Here is a 15966-nt window from a genome sequence, read left to right as displayed (position 1 = left end):
GTACTGTGAGAAAGTGTTTAATATGAAACGGCAGGGACAGGGGCCCGCGGGGGTGGCACCACCGCTCGGGCGCAGCTTCTACCGGGGTTTATATAAAAAGACTAACGAACCGTGAGGAGCAGCCACGGGATGGGACACGCACGGCCCCGGCGCGGCTGGGGCTCCCCGGGATGAGATGGCCCCGAGGGACGCCCAGAGCCTGTCGTGAGGCTGTGCTGGTCATAACTTAATTGGCTGTTCCAGGATACAGAGAGAGAAAGGAGAGAGCGATGCAGCGATGCAGGCACAGGGCTGGTTCCTGTTGGTTGCTGTCAGCTCTGCGCTTCTCATATACAGTTCAGTTCATTTAGCGTCTGGTCCAGTGTCTGGTGCAAGCCCAAGTTCTCCTCTTTGGCTTGAGCAAGTTTTTCTAGTGAGAAAGAAGAAAACCACAAGATTTAAATCACATTATTTTATAGCCTTTTCTCTTTAAATAAACTCTGGGGTAACTTACCATCATACTTAAGACACCTTTATATCTGTATCATCAAAATGGGGCCAATTTTTTTAATTGCTGTCCTTTAGGGAGGTTTTTTGGACACGTCTCATGTAATGCGAAAGAGCTGTGTTCTAATGTGTCATTTACAGGACACGTCCTGCTGGGTTTTCCTTGGACTGAGAGGTTTTTAACCGGGCTGGTGGAGCACAAGAAGACGCTGAGTGCACTTAAAGCTTTTTGCCGACACCCGCATCCCTGGGAACACTAAAATTCAAGTGTTTGCCAGAGCCAGGTCCTGGCCCATCCTGACCGTGTCTTGCCCAACCCTACATGAGGAGCTGAATGTGTTTTCAGCATCATCCCCAGTGTATTTGAGGTGATTTTTACAGAAGTAATCCCTGAAAGATGAAGGGTAGAGGTATCGTGTTTTATTGAGCTCAGTTCCCACAGAGGTGGAAGGGTTGCTTGTGGAAGTGGCACAGGAGTGACAGGGATTACAGGCAAGAAAAGCTTGAGAAAACACAGTGAGTGGGAGCCCGCTGTGTCTCCACACAGGGGCAGGTCACAAAGAGGTCATGTCGTTGAGGGCATGATCAAGCTCCTCACTGATGGCTTTGTACTTCAGCTTCTGAGCGTAGAGCTCGTCTGTCAGTCACGAGGGCAGCAGGAACAGGCCAGCAAGAAATGCAGGGAAGAGGCCACAGGAAGAGAACGGAGACAGGCAAAAGGCAACAGCAGCCAAAGGAATTGGGGAAGAAAACAAAAGAAGAAAACAGAGGCGTACTTGAGTATCACAAGGAAAGCAAAACACCCACAAAGCTGCTTGGTGAGAAGTTTCACCTATGTGAACTTTTTGTAATCTCACAATTATTTTCCAGTAAGCAGATTAAGTAGGGTTGGGATCTTGAGCCCTTGAGTCCCTCTATCTGTAAGTTGGCCAGAATCAGGTCATTGTTACCAACTTTATGAAAGAAAACGTTTTTTAGGAGAACTTCCACCACACATGGCAGGTGCCCTGTGGACACATCACACCCATCTACCAATATGCCTGACAAGTGCTGCTGTTCTTTCCCAATAAAATCCACCACCCACTCCTAGAATTTGTTCTCTGATTTGAAACTGACCACTTTTAAAGAAACTTGAGTCATTCCATACCTTCCAGGTCATCAATAGACTTTTCCAGTTTGGCAACAGTTCTCTCTGCAAATTCTGCACGAGTTTCAGCCTAAAAAAAGTTGAAATAGCATCACTGGATGCTCCTAAAAAAATTATACCCAAAGACAGTTTGGGGGATGGCCAAACTTACTTCTTTCAGCTTGTCAGAGAGAATCTTGATTTCTTCTTCATATTTATCTTCTTTTTCCGAGTACTGTGAAAACAATGAACACTCTCCAAGGGAAGTTGTAGCAACAATAATAAAAGTTTATGAAACTGTGACCTATTTATAACCACTTTTCCTTTTACAACAGATGTAAACACCATTTCCGTGCTTTTCTCCTCTCCCCCAGACCTTCAGGCTTGTTTGGGCAGAACTGGTGGAGTGGTACCCCACAAGCAGGCAGGTAAAACCTCTCATTTGCTTTGTATTTCTGGTTTATGTCTATGAATTCTATTTACAAGGTTTGGCTTTGCCCGTATCCTTTAGTTTACTGAAAGAACCAACCTTTTCAGACTGAGCTTCCAAAGATTTCAGGTTGTTTGTGACGTTCTTTAACTCCTCTTCAAGGTCACTACATTTACTGTAAGGGGAAAATAAAGTATGAATTACTGGTGTGCCTGTTATGATTTGGAGGAGTCTAAGAAATACAAGGGACAAGTGTACAAACAAGCTTTTTTACAAGTACTAACTACATGCCTGCCTACCAGGAGATTTTTCTAATGAAATGTAGTGTTGACCTTTACTGTATTCTAAAAAGTTACTCACACTTCAGACACCTCTGCACGCTCCTCAGCTCTTTCCAGTTCACCCTCCAAAATAACCAGTTTACGGGCAACCTGTAAAAAGACAACAGCTGCATCAGGCCAGTCTGTAGTTCACAGAATCACACCATGGCTTGGGCTGGGAAGGACCTCAAAAATCATCTCGTTCCATCCCCTGCCACAGACAGGGACACCTTCCTTAGAAATTTTCAAAAAGCACTCGGAAGTACTACGTTCCTGCTTCCTTTGAATAAGGAAATTAGGTTAAAGCATACACCCACAGATGTAACAGCCCTCCCCACTTAGTTAGATTTTGCAGTATTTTTAGCATTAGGTACCTAAGATGCTGCAAATCACTATTAAAATTCCTCCTTGTTGGGACTGTTCCAAGGTTGAAGCATCACCCACTGCCAATTGAACAAAGAGGGACTAAACTGAAGAGTAACGTTATTGTTCATGGCTCTCCTGTAGGTTTAACCCTTCTCCCTTTTACCTCCTCATATTTGCGGTCGGCTTCTTCAGCAATGTGCTTGGCCTCCTTCAACTGCATTTCCTGAATTTCCATTTTCTCTTCATCTTTCATTGCTCTGTTCTCAATAACCTTCATTCCTCTGCAGAAGTCAAAGTATGTTTAATGTAGAAGCATTTTAGCACTTGTAGCTCAACTTCACAAAGTGGAATTCAGTATTTGTAACTGAAAAGTGGCCCATTATGACCACCATGTTCATCAAGGCTAACGGAATTACCCAATCAAGCTTCTAAAAAAGTTCCAAGTCTCTGACCTGCCGTCCACATTAGTATATGTAGATACTAAATTACACAGGAATATTTTATTCATATACATTCATTTTTTAACCAACAGAAAATAAAAAAGGAACATACCTCTCACTCTCATCTGCTGCTTTCTCAGCCTCCTCCAGTTTCTGCAGGGCTGTGGCCAGTCGTTCCTGGGCACGATCCAATTCCTCTTCCACAAGCTGGATGCGTCTGTTCAGAGCTGCCACCTCACCTTCAGCCTGTGTGAAACAACCGCCCAGAACCGGGGTTACACAGGCCACTTGCTGCTGGCAAATGTTCCCAGCTAATCAGTTTCCTTAAAACTGCAACAGCATCTCCCTGGGACATGCAGGGGAGCTCAGGGGCCCTTCTGCCTCTGATTTTTTTGTTTGCTTAAACTGTGGCATCTCAGGAATGTCAAGGTATGGAGTGTGTGCTTGTCCTTTCCTTTTTTAATGGTACTTATCATTCCTGCCACACAAAAAAAGACTACAGGATTGCGAATGGATCGGGGTATTTTTGGAGCACTTCACAGGGCTGCATCTATCCAAAGTTAAAAAATGAACTGTTTCCACGATGGCTTAGTTCCAAAACCTTCACCATTGATTTCTCTGCCCTTGGTTTCATCCAGTGACACCCTGTCACAGCTCACTGTGAAGTCTGAGCCAGTTCCTGATCCATCCTGACTCCCGAGCCTGCAAACACTGTAGAATCTACGTGGTCATCTGGGCACAGACAGTGGCCTCGGCATGGCAGAGTCAGGCCTTTTTTGGGACAAAATTAGGTATGTTCTTAAAATAAGTTCACTTTGCTTCCTGCGGTACTTAAGGAATTAGGCAGGATGCATTTATTAATAATAAGATCTGTGTGTGTATTATTGAATAAACTGCACAGTAATTGGAACACTATTAACATATAAAAAACCAGACTAGCTAATAAATGGAAGAGACTGCTAGGAGAAATGCTCCATACAGACAACATGGACAAACTGGTGTCCATAAATATGTGTTTTATTATATTTATTATATTATTTAGTTGCTTGTTTTTGAAGGAAAATAAAGCCCCACTTAATTAACTGCCAGGTTTGTGCACTTTATTGTCCCCACATCCGAGGAGGATTGCCATATACAAGATTAACTTTTTTTCTTTCCAAACGCTTTTACGGGATATAGACCCTGGAAGGGCAACTGTTTTATGCTTTATGTTAGAACACTTGGAAGAAAATAAGTGTTTTGCTGCAGTTTAGCAAATTTGGTCACTGACCACTCCTAAGCTAGACAAAGTGGTTTCCATTTGCATCTGAGCCATCTTGGAAAGGAGTTCAGTGGCTACTCCAAATGGAAGCTGACCCAGGATTCCTCTAGTCATAAATTATCCAACATTTCATCTGTTTTTACCCAGTGCTGTGTTTAACTTCCCGATTTATACACAAGGCATCGATCATGTAAAAAACTGGCATCTGTTCTGTGGCAGCAACTCCTTCCACTAGACAGGGTACTTTTAAGTCACATTTTAATTCAGCAGGATTCCAAAGCTATGAAGCCGGGGCCACTGGGAATCTGGGGTGAGCCTGGCTCCACCTCTCCCAGCAGCAGCCCGCAGTCCTTATACGGTAAAACTAACTCGCTGACATGTGATAAAATAGCAGGAAGATGCCGGGAAGGCTGATCGCACACAAATCTAAGTGAAACCAGCTGTCCAACCCCGGGAGAGCCGCACGCTAGCGGAGAATTCGCATTTCTCTGTGAAAACCAGGAGGTTAAAGTTATTTTTCAGCAGTTCGGACATTTCCCAGCTGTGCCGAAACCAGCGGTGCGGCGCCGAGAGGCGGGAACTCCCCGCTCCGTGTCATGCGGCGCTTTTCCCTAATTAAACAGCCATTTCCTACTAAACCCGCTCCCCAGTGCCGATCGGTGCTCGAGCGCCTTTTCCGCAGGGATGGGCCCCAAAGCGCGATAAGCAGAGGGCGCCGGGGCCGAGCCGCCGCCGCGCCCGGTTCCCCCGCGGGACGGGACGGACGGGACGGAGCGGGCGCTGCGGCAGCGCCGGCGGCTCCCGCGGAGTGCAGCGGAGCAGCGCGGGGACAGCCGAGGGATGGAGGCAGCCGGCGGCCAAGCCATCATCCCGCAGCAGGGAAAGCCGGGCACGCCCCAGCGAGAGAGAGCCAGAGACAGGAAGGAAGGAGCAGCCCGGGAGAGAGCGACCGAGAGAGGCGAGCAGGCAGCCCGGGCGGTCTCACTTTCTCCCGCAGGTCCCGTTCCAGGTCCAGCTCCCGCTGGAGGACCTGGGCGCGATCCTCCGCCTCATCCGCCTGTTGCTGCAGGCACTGGATCTTCCTCTTCACGGCTTCCAGGGAGCTCGGCGCGGCCATGGGCGCGGCGCGGACGGCGGGCTGCGCGCGGCGCTGCTGCACGTGGCGGGCCCGCGCCTTTCAATGGCCCGATGACGTCACGCGGCTGGAGGTGGTGACGCAGCGCTGAGGAGGCGGCGCGGGCGGCGCGGGACAGGCGCGCCCGGGGCCGCCTGCGTCCGCCCGTCCCCCGTCCGCCCCGAGGGATGCAGCCCCCGGCAGCCGCGCCCCGGGGCCGTCCCGCCCGTCCCCCGTCCGCCCCGAGGGATGCAGCCCCCGGCAGCCGCGCCCCGGGGCCGTCCCGCCCGTCCCCCGTCCGCCCCGAGGGATGCAGCCCCCGGCAGCCGCGCTCCGCGGGCCCCCCGGCCGTCAAAAGGCGAGGTTTTCACGCTGCTACTGGGCCCTGCCCGCGCTTCGTCACTGCCACAACGGAGCGGGGTGTGGTGGGGAGCCTGGACTGGTCTTTAACCCTGCCGCGGGGATGAAGGGAAAGGGCATCTTTATGCCTCGGCATAGTTCTGCTGCCGTCCCATTTTCCTTCAAAAGTCACCATTTTGTTTACTTCTATTAAAGGAGGTTTCTCCTTTCCTAAAGAATTTCCATCCGTTTTGGGGGAGGGGGAAGGCCCCCCAGGGTCCCTTCAGGGGGTCCCACCAGGTACCCATCGAGCCTCAAGTGGTGCCAGCTTCCGGGGGCAGCTGCATGTGCCATGGTCTCGGTGCAGAATAGCCCCGCTCCCTTTAGCAGAGGGGAGAGGAGATTAAAACCCTGCACCGTAACCCTGCCTTTCTATCCCCGGCAAAATGCATGTGATCAGTGAAGTGCATACAAAATACACAGGGCAGAGTTACAGGCAAGTGTTAGCCATGGATACGTACATCAGTGGCCTTCTTCTCAGCCTGCTCCAGTTTCTCCTGGGCATCTTTGAGAGCCTCTGAGTACTTATCCAGCTCATCTTCAGTTCCTTTCAACTTCTTCTGCAGAGCTACCAGCTCATCCTCTACCTTTCAAGAGAAAGAAATCCCAAAGTGAGCATACTGTTGTAGTATCAGTTACAGTTTAATATGATAAAACCACTCTTTACTATTAGTTTTAACCCAATATAGCACACAAAAAGTCACAAAAGACCAGATCAAAGTTCTGCTGGTGAGAGTAGTCTGAGAATGACTGGTAGCAGTTGCCAGGGAAAGATCATTAAAAACGTGTCATCCTTGAACAACATTCCCTGCCAGCACACACACAGGATCTGTTTTAATACAGAACTTGGTATAAGCCCTTTTTCACCTCATTCTTATTCTGGACTCCCTGCAGCAGTTTTGCAGTGTAATTATAGATGTTTTTAAATTATGTCCTTGTGTTTCTTCTAACTCTATTACCTGGTGATTTTTCAGGAAACTATTCAACTCCTGTACAGCTGGGAAAAAAATTAGTGGTCCTTCCTTAAGGATCTTTGTGCGTGGTTCAGGACACTTCAACCCAAATGAGATACTCTGGATGTGGGAGGGAACAGGGCTGGCCTTGCTATAGGTGGGACTCGGGGACCTCGGGAGGTCCCTCCCAGCCTGGACTATTCTCTAACTGTGGCCCAACACGATATGCTTCATTACGCCATGAGGCTCAGACTCCTCCATACCATATAAATCCATATTGTTCACTAGAATGGTGCTATTTATAACCTGCTGGGAGACTGTTTAATCACAAACTGTCTCATGCTCCCTGAAGAATTCACGTTATCAAAGGCTTGCTGCTGATAAGGGTGGGCCTGCAAACCCATCTGCTCCATTCTTCCATTTGCAACACAAAACAGCTCAGTCTGTTGAGACACTGATTTATCCATTTAGCTCCAGCTTCACAGAAATTTACTCTATCAAAATAGTTTGTGTTTTGGTGTACTTCCTTAATTTTAGTTTCACTGATAGTTTTAAAGACATTTTTGGTAGTGCTATTCTGGAATGTTGTTATATTGCAGAGAGTAACCAGACAGTGTGAGAGAACTGCAAACCTTGCTTGGATGTTCTAACAGAGGGACAGTGAGCAGCATGAAGCTGATGCTGGCTTTGTGTATGAATATTAAAATAACTATTTGAGTGCTGTGCCCACATTAAAAAAAAAAGCTGAAAATTTTGAGACAATTCAGAAAAGAGGAGTAAGATCAAAGATTTATTTTTCTAAAGAAGAAGAAATATTAGGCCAGATGAATGCTTGTAACATATTAGAGCAGTGTGGAAGATGTAGAAGCAGCCAAATTTAGAGAACATAAAAAGGAAAGATGTGGTACTTTTACAAGAAGTTCTGTAAAAACTTGAGTGTAGTCAGCTAACATTTCAAGATCATTCTGGAAATACTAAAGCCCAAATAGGAGACAGACACCCAGAATAAAAACAGTGGAAAGCAAAAGAATATGAAAATGTTATCACTAGAATTCAGTTAAAAGAAAAGCATTCAAATTAAGGTATTTTTCATTATTCTTGGCAAAAAAAAAAAAAAAGAGAACATATCTTCTGTTGAGTCTGGGCTGACACCTCTAAGGGGCACTCTCTGCACCAAGAACTTGAAGTGAACTTTATTAATTCGCTTCAAGGAGAGGCTTAATTAATGTTTAGACACAGCCGACTCTATTAGGACTAGTCCTACAGGTGTCAAGGTTTACAGCTTGATTTTAAGTATGTGAAGGCCTTTTTGCATGGAATCAAAGCATGAGAAAATTAGGACAATTATGTAAGATTCAAGAAAACTTAGACAAAGTACTGTTAATAATCTGTGGATGGTATTAATTTTGGAAAGAGTGAGATGGCTGAGAAGTTACAGCCTAGTCCTGGCTGTACAAGCATAACAAAAAGGCAAAAAACTTCAAAAGAAGATTAACAGAAAACTGACTTCAAATTATTTTGCTTTCTGAATCAGAACATTGCCACACAGTATTTTGTTACATTTATTTCCACAACACACACACCACCACTGATTTTATTTCCACTTACCTGCTTGCATTTGTCCTCAGCTGCCTTCTTATCCGTCTCAGCCTGTTCTGCTCTGTCAATGGCATTCTCCTTGTCTAACTTCAACATCTGCATCTTTTTCTTGATAGCTTCCATTCTTGCTCAAGGATAGGCTTGATCTGTCACGCAACTAAAAGAATCTGATGAGTAAAATTTTAGATTTTTAACAGCTTGGACAAAGAAAGAAGTTGTACTCAAGCAAGTCACAGGGAAAATGAGCTACAAGTGGTTGTAGAGAGCTTTAAACCCAGAGCCCCCTGGACAAAACCCAGATCTACTGGCCTCTTCTCCGGTGTTCCATGCACAGCCTTTCTAAGGAATGAGCTGGAACAGATTCACTGGAGGAATCTTCACCACTCCATCTCCTTATTTGGGTCCTGTTTTCTTAAAGAGAAAACTGTTTCCATTTTTAAGCTTCTGACAGAAGCAAAAGTGTTGACATATGAACACATGCTTGAAGAAAAGCTGATTAGCTCCCCTTTGTGTGTGCAGAGCAGTTAACAAACCCAGGAGATCTGTGGGGATGGCCTGCCTTCCTGGAATAATGGCATAAGGCTAATGAAGGGAAGGATCTCTTTAGATCATTCCAAAATAAATCCATACATAAAATAAATAAATAATTATAAAAAAAAATCTATGCTTAAGAGGTAGCTAAATTTAAGTTATAAAAAGATGCAGGATATGAGACAGCAGAGGTTTTTGCTGTAAAAATAAGCACTGGTGTTAAGGAACTAGCTATAATGTGTGATAGTATAACACATAACAGAGCTCAAATTTAGATGCTAAGTTCAGGCTCAAGGCAAACTCAGTGAGTTTGAATGCCTGTCCTTGAAATTTCCCTCACTAAATACTTGGGGAACTGAACAACACCTGAAGTTGCTGTCTGATGAGCACTGTAAATTATTCTTTCTGCTATGTGAGGGAGTCACCTTCACTCTGTCAGGGAAAAGCAGGCTCAGGAGTAGCTCCACTGACAGAGGACACCAAGCAGAGCATCCAACAGCCCCAGAACAAGCTCTGCTTCCTTTTGCAGCTCTATTAAACACATCCCCAAAATCATTCCACCCCTTCACATGCTCTTGCTGAGCCTCCCAGCCCAACACTGCCTTGTCCTGACTGCTCTGATGTACAGCACCTTCCAGGGCAGCCTGACAGCACTTTCTGACTTTGCTATCCTGGGACCTGCATAGAGCCATGGAATATCCTGAGATGGGTCCCGCAGGAATCATCGTGTCCAACCCCTGGCCCTGCACAGACACCCCAGCAATCCCACCCTGTGGGAGTTGCCTGAGAGTGTTGCCCAAACACTCCTGGAGCTCTGCAGCCTTGAGGCGTGACTGTTCCCTGGGGAATATATCTGGTGCCCAACCACTCTCTGGGGGAAGAACCTTTTCTTGATATCCAGCCTTCACATTTCCCCAGTTCTTTCCCCAGTCCAGGTGCTGTTGACCACACGATGCCCCTTCCCTCCTCAGCTTTGCCGTGCTCTGCTCTCTGCAGCCCTGTGCTCCTTCCTGGGTCACTCACAGTCTGAATTCCCTGCACAACCCTTCAGTCCCTCCCTCGCAACTCCTTATAGCATTCCCAGCCGTGAGGGCACCAGGACGCTCGGCACAAGACCCAGAACTTCCCCATCCTCTGGGGTTGAGCTGGAACGGCACTGAAGGGCCTCTGGGAGAGACTTTTAAGGAAAAATCTGCCCTTTTTTGAGCTAAACGTGATGGTAAAGCAGATACAAAGCCAACACCAGCCCAATGCCTGTGGCTGGGGTAGAGTTAATTTCCTTCCCAGTGGCAGGTACAGGGCTGTGTTTTGGATTTGTTCTGAACACAGAGTTGAGAATACGGTGGTGTTTTTGTTATTGCTGAGCTTGCACAGAGCCAAGGCCTTTCCTGCCACTTATTTGCCATGCTGGGGAGGGGGCTGGGGGTCCCTGAGAGGCTGGGAAGGGACAGAGCCAGGATATTCCAGACCATTTGACATCACACTCAGGATATAAATGGGGAGGAGGAGAAGGAAATGGAGGACTTTTGGGAGTGATGGCATTTGTCTTCCCATGTCACCACTCCATGGGATAGGGCCCTGTTCTCCTGGAGGTGCAGAACACCTGCCCACAGGAAGCAGTGAATTAATCCCCTGTTTTCCTTTGCTTGTGTGCACAGCTTTTGCTTTCCCGATTAAACCGTCTTTCTTCCATCCCACGAATTCTCCAGCTTCTACCCTTCTGATTCTCCCTGATCCCACTTGTGGGTGAGCAAGTGTGTGGCTACATGGTGCTGGGGTTTAAACACGACAATGATTTACTGTTGTTTAAATCAAAACTAATCACTTTTACTAAAACCCAGCCTTCTTCCCACCGCCTGATGCCTGCCCACCGCCCCCCGCCCCCCACCCAAGATGGCTGCCGCGAGCCCCCCCCGGGCTGTGCTGAGGCGGCGCCAAGATGGCGGCGCCAAGATGGCGGTGCCCGGGGACTGCGGCTCCCGGCGGGCTGTGGGCGATCGTCCCGCCCAGGCCCGGCCCCGGGCACGGCCCGCACCACCCGCCTTCGCCAGCGGCGGCTGGTGCCCGCTGGAGCCGCAGCTCGGGTCTGCTTTTTTGCTTTTTTTTTGGGGAGGGGAGAGTGGTGTTTTACCTTTTTGTTTGTTTGTTTTCATATAAAGACAATAGTCGGAATTTTTATCAGTTGTAAGTTCAGTGTTTGCTTGGAAAACAGCGCTGGCTCTTGCCACTTTGTGTGCGTCTGTGCCCCTCTGCACGCCTCACGTAATTAAATGTGCTTTTTCTGGGTACCTCCGCGGCAAGGTGGCCCCCGGGCACTTTTTTAGTCCAATTCCAATGATTTTTAAGCTGTTCTGTGATTTGAACAGTGGAAGGTAAAATCACATAAGTCCTCAGCTTGGAACGTGTTTAGGGCATGGGGTGAAGCACTGTGTTACCAGCGTTTCCAAACCTTCAGAGATGTAATTAAAGCCCAATAAACCACGTTAATCACGATCACTTGCACCTCTCGTCCTCCTGCCCTGGGAGTTTGCTGGTCGAGGGCAAGTAGGTACTGCAGGGGTTTGGGGGTGAAACCCCAAGGACCACAGGGTGATCCCAGGACACACGTGGGGTCATGGCAGCCACGACCGTGCTGCAGCTGCTTCTTCAGCACAGCCGTGGTGATCCCCACCAGCTTTCTTTGGGACAGATTATTAAAGATACACCTTTAATAAATTTCCTCAGCTGGCTGCAGCCCAGTGGTCCAGCTCACACTGGTCCTGTCTGTTCAAACCAGCTGGCTGTGTTTTGTGGCTCCTTCGGGGCTTCCTTCCCTCAATCATGCCATCCTGCCTTCAGACCTGTTTCACCTTGTGGTCCTGCATGCTGCAAGGTTGGATGTGCCACAGGCTCTCTGTCTCAAGAGGAGCACGTTTTGGGGTGTAGTTTGAAGACACAAGGGGAGGCAACAGAGGGGGGAGTGTGTTAGCCCTGTTTGACCCAACACATGTAGGAACTTGTGGGCTGGAGGCTGATGCGAGGCTGTGCACGCTGCTCCTGGGGACTACAGCTGCTTGTTCCCTTAGGTGTGCATTTTGAGCTGTTCCTGTGGCTGCTCTCACAGCCGCTTTATAATTTCTATGATTGAGAGAAGCACAAGTGGTTTTCCAGTCAGCTCACCAGCCCCCTTCCTGTCACAGGCTCGGGGAGGCTTGGAATCAGGGCTGGGGAAGCAAATACCGAACAAGATTCTTTTTCCTTTCTATTTCAACTGCGGGAAGATAATTTTTCTAATCAACTCCGTTGCATGACTCAGAGCCACATTTAGAAAGGAACATCAAGGAACATGTCACCCTCCATAGCCCTTCAACGAAGTGCATTCCCTTCTTCCCTTCCCTGCTTCAGGAACTGGAGAGAAAGACCTGAAGAATTCACTCAGTGATGATAATCCCGTCAGTCCCACAGCCTCTGGTTTTCATTAGCTTGGGAAACAGTGAACAACCAAGAGAGAAAGAAGAGCACTCTAAACCATTTCTCTTTTTTCGTTTGTTTCAGGCAGGCAAGAAGGTGCTTTACAGGCTGTAAGGGTTCCTTTATTTTTCCTTTTCTCTCTGAGGGATTGTTTGGGCTGAGCAAAGCTTGGCAAGGTTGGTGTGTAAATATGAGAGGATACCAGCAGGAAATGAAGTTGGATTGTTGGAGAGTGTGCTCATTCCTTTGGCAGCAGGCTGCATGGGAAGCTTGTCACAGCAGGCATCTGAACAGACTGGGAGTGGTCGGATCTGTGGCCTGAAGTCTGGCAGGTCTCAACATTTTCTATGCCGTCAATCCCTGCTCCTTTTTTGTGGCCCAGCAGTCCACTGAGACCCACAACATGGCCCATTTCACTAGCTGGGAAAAACAGACACTTTCTATCCCCCAGTTTCTCCTGCAGCTCCTGCTCTGCTCTAAACTTCGGTCATAAAAGATCTCCTTCCTCTTTCACACTGACTGAGCTCCTACTCCTCATATACAAAGCTGCATGTGTCAAGGCTAGAAGCAGTTCAAAGCAGAAGAAAGAAGCTGTTGACAATCCTTTACCAAAGTCCTTCATTTTACTAACGTAAGTATCTCCTAACAATCCACTCTCTTGTAAATTTTCTGTTGTAGAAACTATATGATATGGTGTATCAGTAGAAAAGGTGGCACTAGACTGAAGAGGAAACTTGTCTCTTCCTGGCATTTCCTTTCAAATGACAAGATCTGCAAACCCTCACACCTCAGTGATTTTTTTTGCTTTGTGGGCTCTCCCTGCAGGGCGCTCTCCTTCTTACCCTTCTCAGTGTGAAAGGTACGCCAGTACCAACTTGTAGTACTCTCTCTCTGATACGTTCTCATTAACTATCCATTACTGACCACGGATGATCACAAGATACTGGGCTAAGTGTGATGAAAGCGGTAGATCTGCTTTTCCTGTGCCTAGATCCAAGGGAAATTTACCTCTTTTCTTTAATAATCCCAGTTACCTGCATTTCCCAGCAGGATCTTTGGACACCTGAGATAATGAATTTTACACTCTTTTGAATAGGATGGCAGAATTCACTCGATGCCTGAAATACACACCTGCTTGGGAAGCCTGTCTCACTGCCAGCATCGGGTACAGCAGAAGAAAGCAAATCCCATCCTGAATGCATGTTAATGTTTCTGGCTAATACAGAATGGAGAGGATCCTAGAAAAGAAGGAATCGGCAGCCCCTACTGGAAGATTTTGACTGCCCTTCTTTTCTCTGGACTTCATCGGTGAGACCTTTCAGCTGCAGAGGCGAGATTTGCATTTAGAGCAAAGGACTATCCCTGCGGGGCATCTCTTCCTTTTTTTTACTCTTCCAGCCCATTGCTGGGCCACAGCCAATGCTTCAACCTCTCCCTTGCCATTAGATGGCAATGCAGGTCCATAGATTCTCTCTCTTCCTTGAGCCCCTGGGAAATGATGGTGCTGCAGCTGGAATGACTCATAGAGCCTCAAGTCTTCTATTTCCACCCATCTCACTTTTGAAGACTGAGGCACCGGAATTTGTTTCACCTGAACGAAATGGAGCTCTCTGCCTGGGATGGCAGCTCCTCTGAGTCCTCAGTAGCACAAGCATTTGCTCTCTCTCCATCCAAGCCCTCCTTTGTACGCAGAGGTTTGAGGTTATTTCTTCCATCACTTAATTCATTTGTCTTTTGTATTGCTGTGTCCACCACCATTTTGTTGTCTTGCTTATTTCTCAGCTTATAGCCAACCCTCTCAGGCAAGTGAGTCATGGGCTGCCTCAGGCCAAACCCCGAGGATACAGACTTCTTCCAAGGGTCATGAATCTCCCATGTGGGAAGTTATAAAGAACTGCAGTGAGAAATAGCTACCACCACAAAATGCTTTCCTCCATATCCATTTTTCAGCTTTTCCATTGTCTGCACTTGACTGGTTCATTTAACATGTGCATTACCAGGGTTTTTTTCCTTCACATTGCCTTTTCCACCAGAAAATGTCACCAACTCACATGCAACTTTTGCTCAGAAAACTTGCAGGTTCATTTGTGTTCCAAAACCAGGCAGGTTTGCTCCTTCAAAACTGAATATAAATGCCTTTTTTTTTTTTCCCCCTGGAGCCCCTTTGAAGTTCAATTCCATGCCAAACAGTCCACCAACTCACAGTAGTGCAATATTTTTGCTGGGCAGCTGGCCAGGGCAGTTGTAAGGCTTTTTGGAATCTGATTTGGATACTTGCAGCAGGATCTGCTTTACTTGGTGACTTCAGCTGTGTTAGTGGCAGAAATCCTCATTTGTAGCAGAAAGAATGAAAGTACTGTCTTTTTAAAAAAAAATCTATTATACTGCTGGAGCAGATGGAGAGCTCCTGCCTGTGGCTTAGAACAGGGCAGGAAGATGTTGACACCTTCCCCCATGCCAGGCAAGGATGGGAGGCTGGGTCACACCTTGACACTCGTACCTCCCATATACATTAAAGTAAGCACCTTCCAGCTTTTCTGGATTTAAAATGTCTAAACAAGGAGGATTTTGTCTTAATCCCCAGGAGAAGTGCTCCTCTATCACAGAAAGGCTCTTTTTTCCTGGTGCATAAGAAGTTAATAGTGTTCCTAAGCCCTCTTGCAGATGTGAGCAGTGTGCTGTAGATAAGTTATATCAGGAGAAGGCGGTATCACTTGGGCTTACATATTTTGTGCTTATCTGTTGCACTCTAAAAAGCTGTTGCATTTAATTACTCATTTCTCAAAGCATTTATTAATCATTTATTAGCTCTTTGTTCATTTGCTGTAGATGTAACTTACATATAAAGTGAGCCCAGTCATTTCATAACCAAGCACATCTCAGGAGGACTAAAGCACTGAGTGATAGGAAAAGCCTTACTCATCTTGGCATGTGGTGGTACAGCTCTAGTTGGGGCCTCTGGTACTTTAGAAATATAAATACCAGTGACTTAGGCTGCCCCATCACCTGAGATATCTGGGGCACTGATGAATTAGGTGACAGCTGCATATTGGACTGGAGATTTATAACCTTGTTTTGTCACTGTGCAGCCTGCACAGCTGTTCACTCTCTATGAATGAACCTTTCCCAGCCTCCTGCTCCCCAGCACCTAGTGTGGGTGTCAGAGTTCACAATGCTGCAGCCTTTCCTCTGCACCTTCAGTTAATGGAGCAGGAGAACAGTGTTTGGGTTGAGAATGTGCCCACCAGCTGAATTGAGTATTTAGGGGAGTCTGACAAAAAGCCCCTCTTTAGTACCCAGTGTTATAGAACTGCAAGTGTAAAGTCTGGTCAACCTGACCAGGGTAGTCACCTCTCATGCTTCATCCCTTGCTCTCTCTCTGCTCCCAAACAAAAAGTCACCCCAAAGAAACATCAGAGGGAAGTCCTTAATGTTCAGTACTACTGACCACAAGTCCTGGGATCAGAGAGCTTCAGGGAACAGCAAAGGGT

At 47.1% G+C, this 15966-nt stretch overlaps 1 protein-coding gene and 1 long non-coding RNA gene across 5 annotated transcripts; one reads left to right on the top strand and one right to left on the bottom strand.

The window, feature by feature from the left end:
• Window position 1: 1 nt before the first annotated feature.
• Window positions 2-8817, bottom strand: TPM4 (tropomyosin 4). 4 transcript variants are annotated; one of them, XM_010412188.3, is made up of 9 exons: window positions 8504-8817; window positions 6404-6529; window positions 3281-3414; window positions 2892-3009; window positions 2403-2473; window positions 2142-2217; window positions 1785-1847; window positions 1634-1703; window positions 2-409 (listed from the first exon to the last, which is right to left on the bottom strand). In XM_010412188.3, exons 1-9 carry the CDS (start codon window positions 8615-8617, stop codon window positions 327-329), a joined length of 855 nt encoding a protein of 284 aa, XP_010410490.1. In that variant the 5' UTR covers window positions 8618-8817; the 3' UTR covers window positions 2-326. The 4 variants fall into 4 exon arrangements, with proteins under 4 accessions (XP_010410490.1, XP_039422018.1, XP_010410489.1 ...); XM_010412187.3 differs by lacking the exon at window positions 2-409 and adding an exon at window positions 892-1123; XM_039566084.1 differs by lacking the exons at window positions 6404-6529; window positions 8504-8817 and adding an exon at window positions 5415-5597.
• Window positions 1123-2040, top strand: LOC104697354. The gene is made up of 2 exons (XR_753160.4): window positions 1123-1304; window positions 1948-2040. It is a non-coding gene; the product is annotated as an uncharacterized LOC104697354 (long non-coding RNA).
• Window positions 8818-15966: the final 7149 nt, after the last annotated feature.

The sequence above is a fragment of the Corvus cornix genome, chromosome 28, assembly GCF_000738735.6.
Source record: "Corvus cornix cornix isolate S_Up_H32 chromosome 28, ASM73873v5, whole genome shotgun sequence".
Classification (NCBI taxonomy): Eukaryota; Metazoa; Chordata; class Aves; order Passeriformes; family Corvidae; genus Corvus; species Corvus cornix.
This window is presented reverse-complemented; position numbering and strand designations above follow the sequence as displayed.

Coding starts and splice junctions, on each gene's coding strand:
- TPM4 (XM_010412188.3), bottom strand. CDS start 8,617: ATGGAAGCTATCAAGAAAAAGATGCAGATGTTGAAGTTAGACAAGGAG. Junction 6,530..8,503: donor CTGAGGACAAATGCAAGCAG/GTAAGTGGAAAT, acceptor TTCTCTTGAAAG/GTAGAGGATGAGCTGGTAGC. Junction 2,218..2,402: donor CGTGCAGAGGTGTCTGAAGT/GTGAGTAACTTT, acceptor TTCCCCTTACAG/TAAATGTAGTGACCTTGAAG.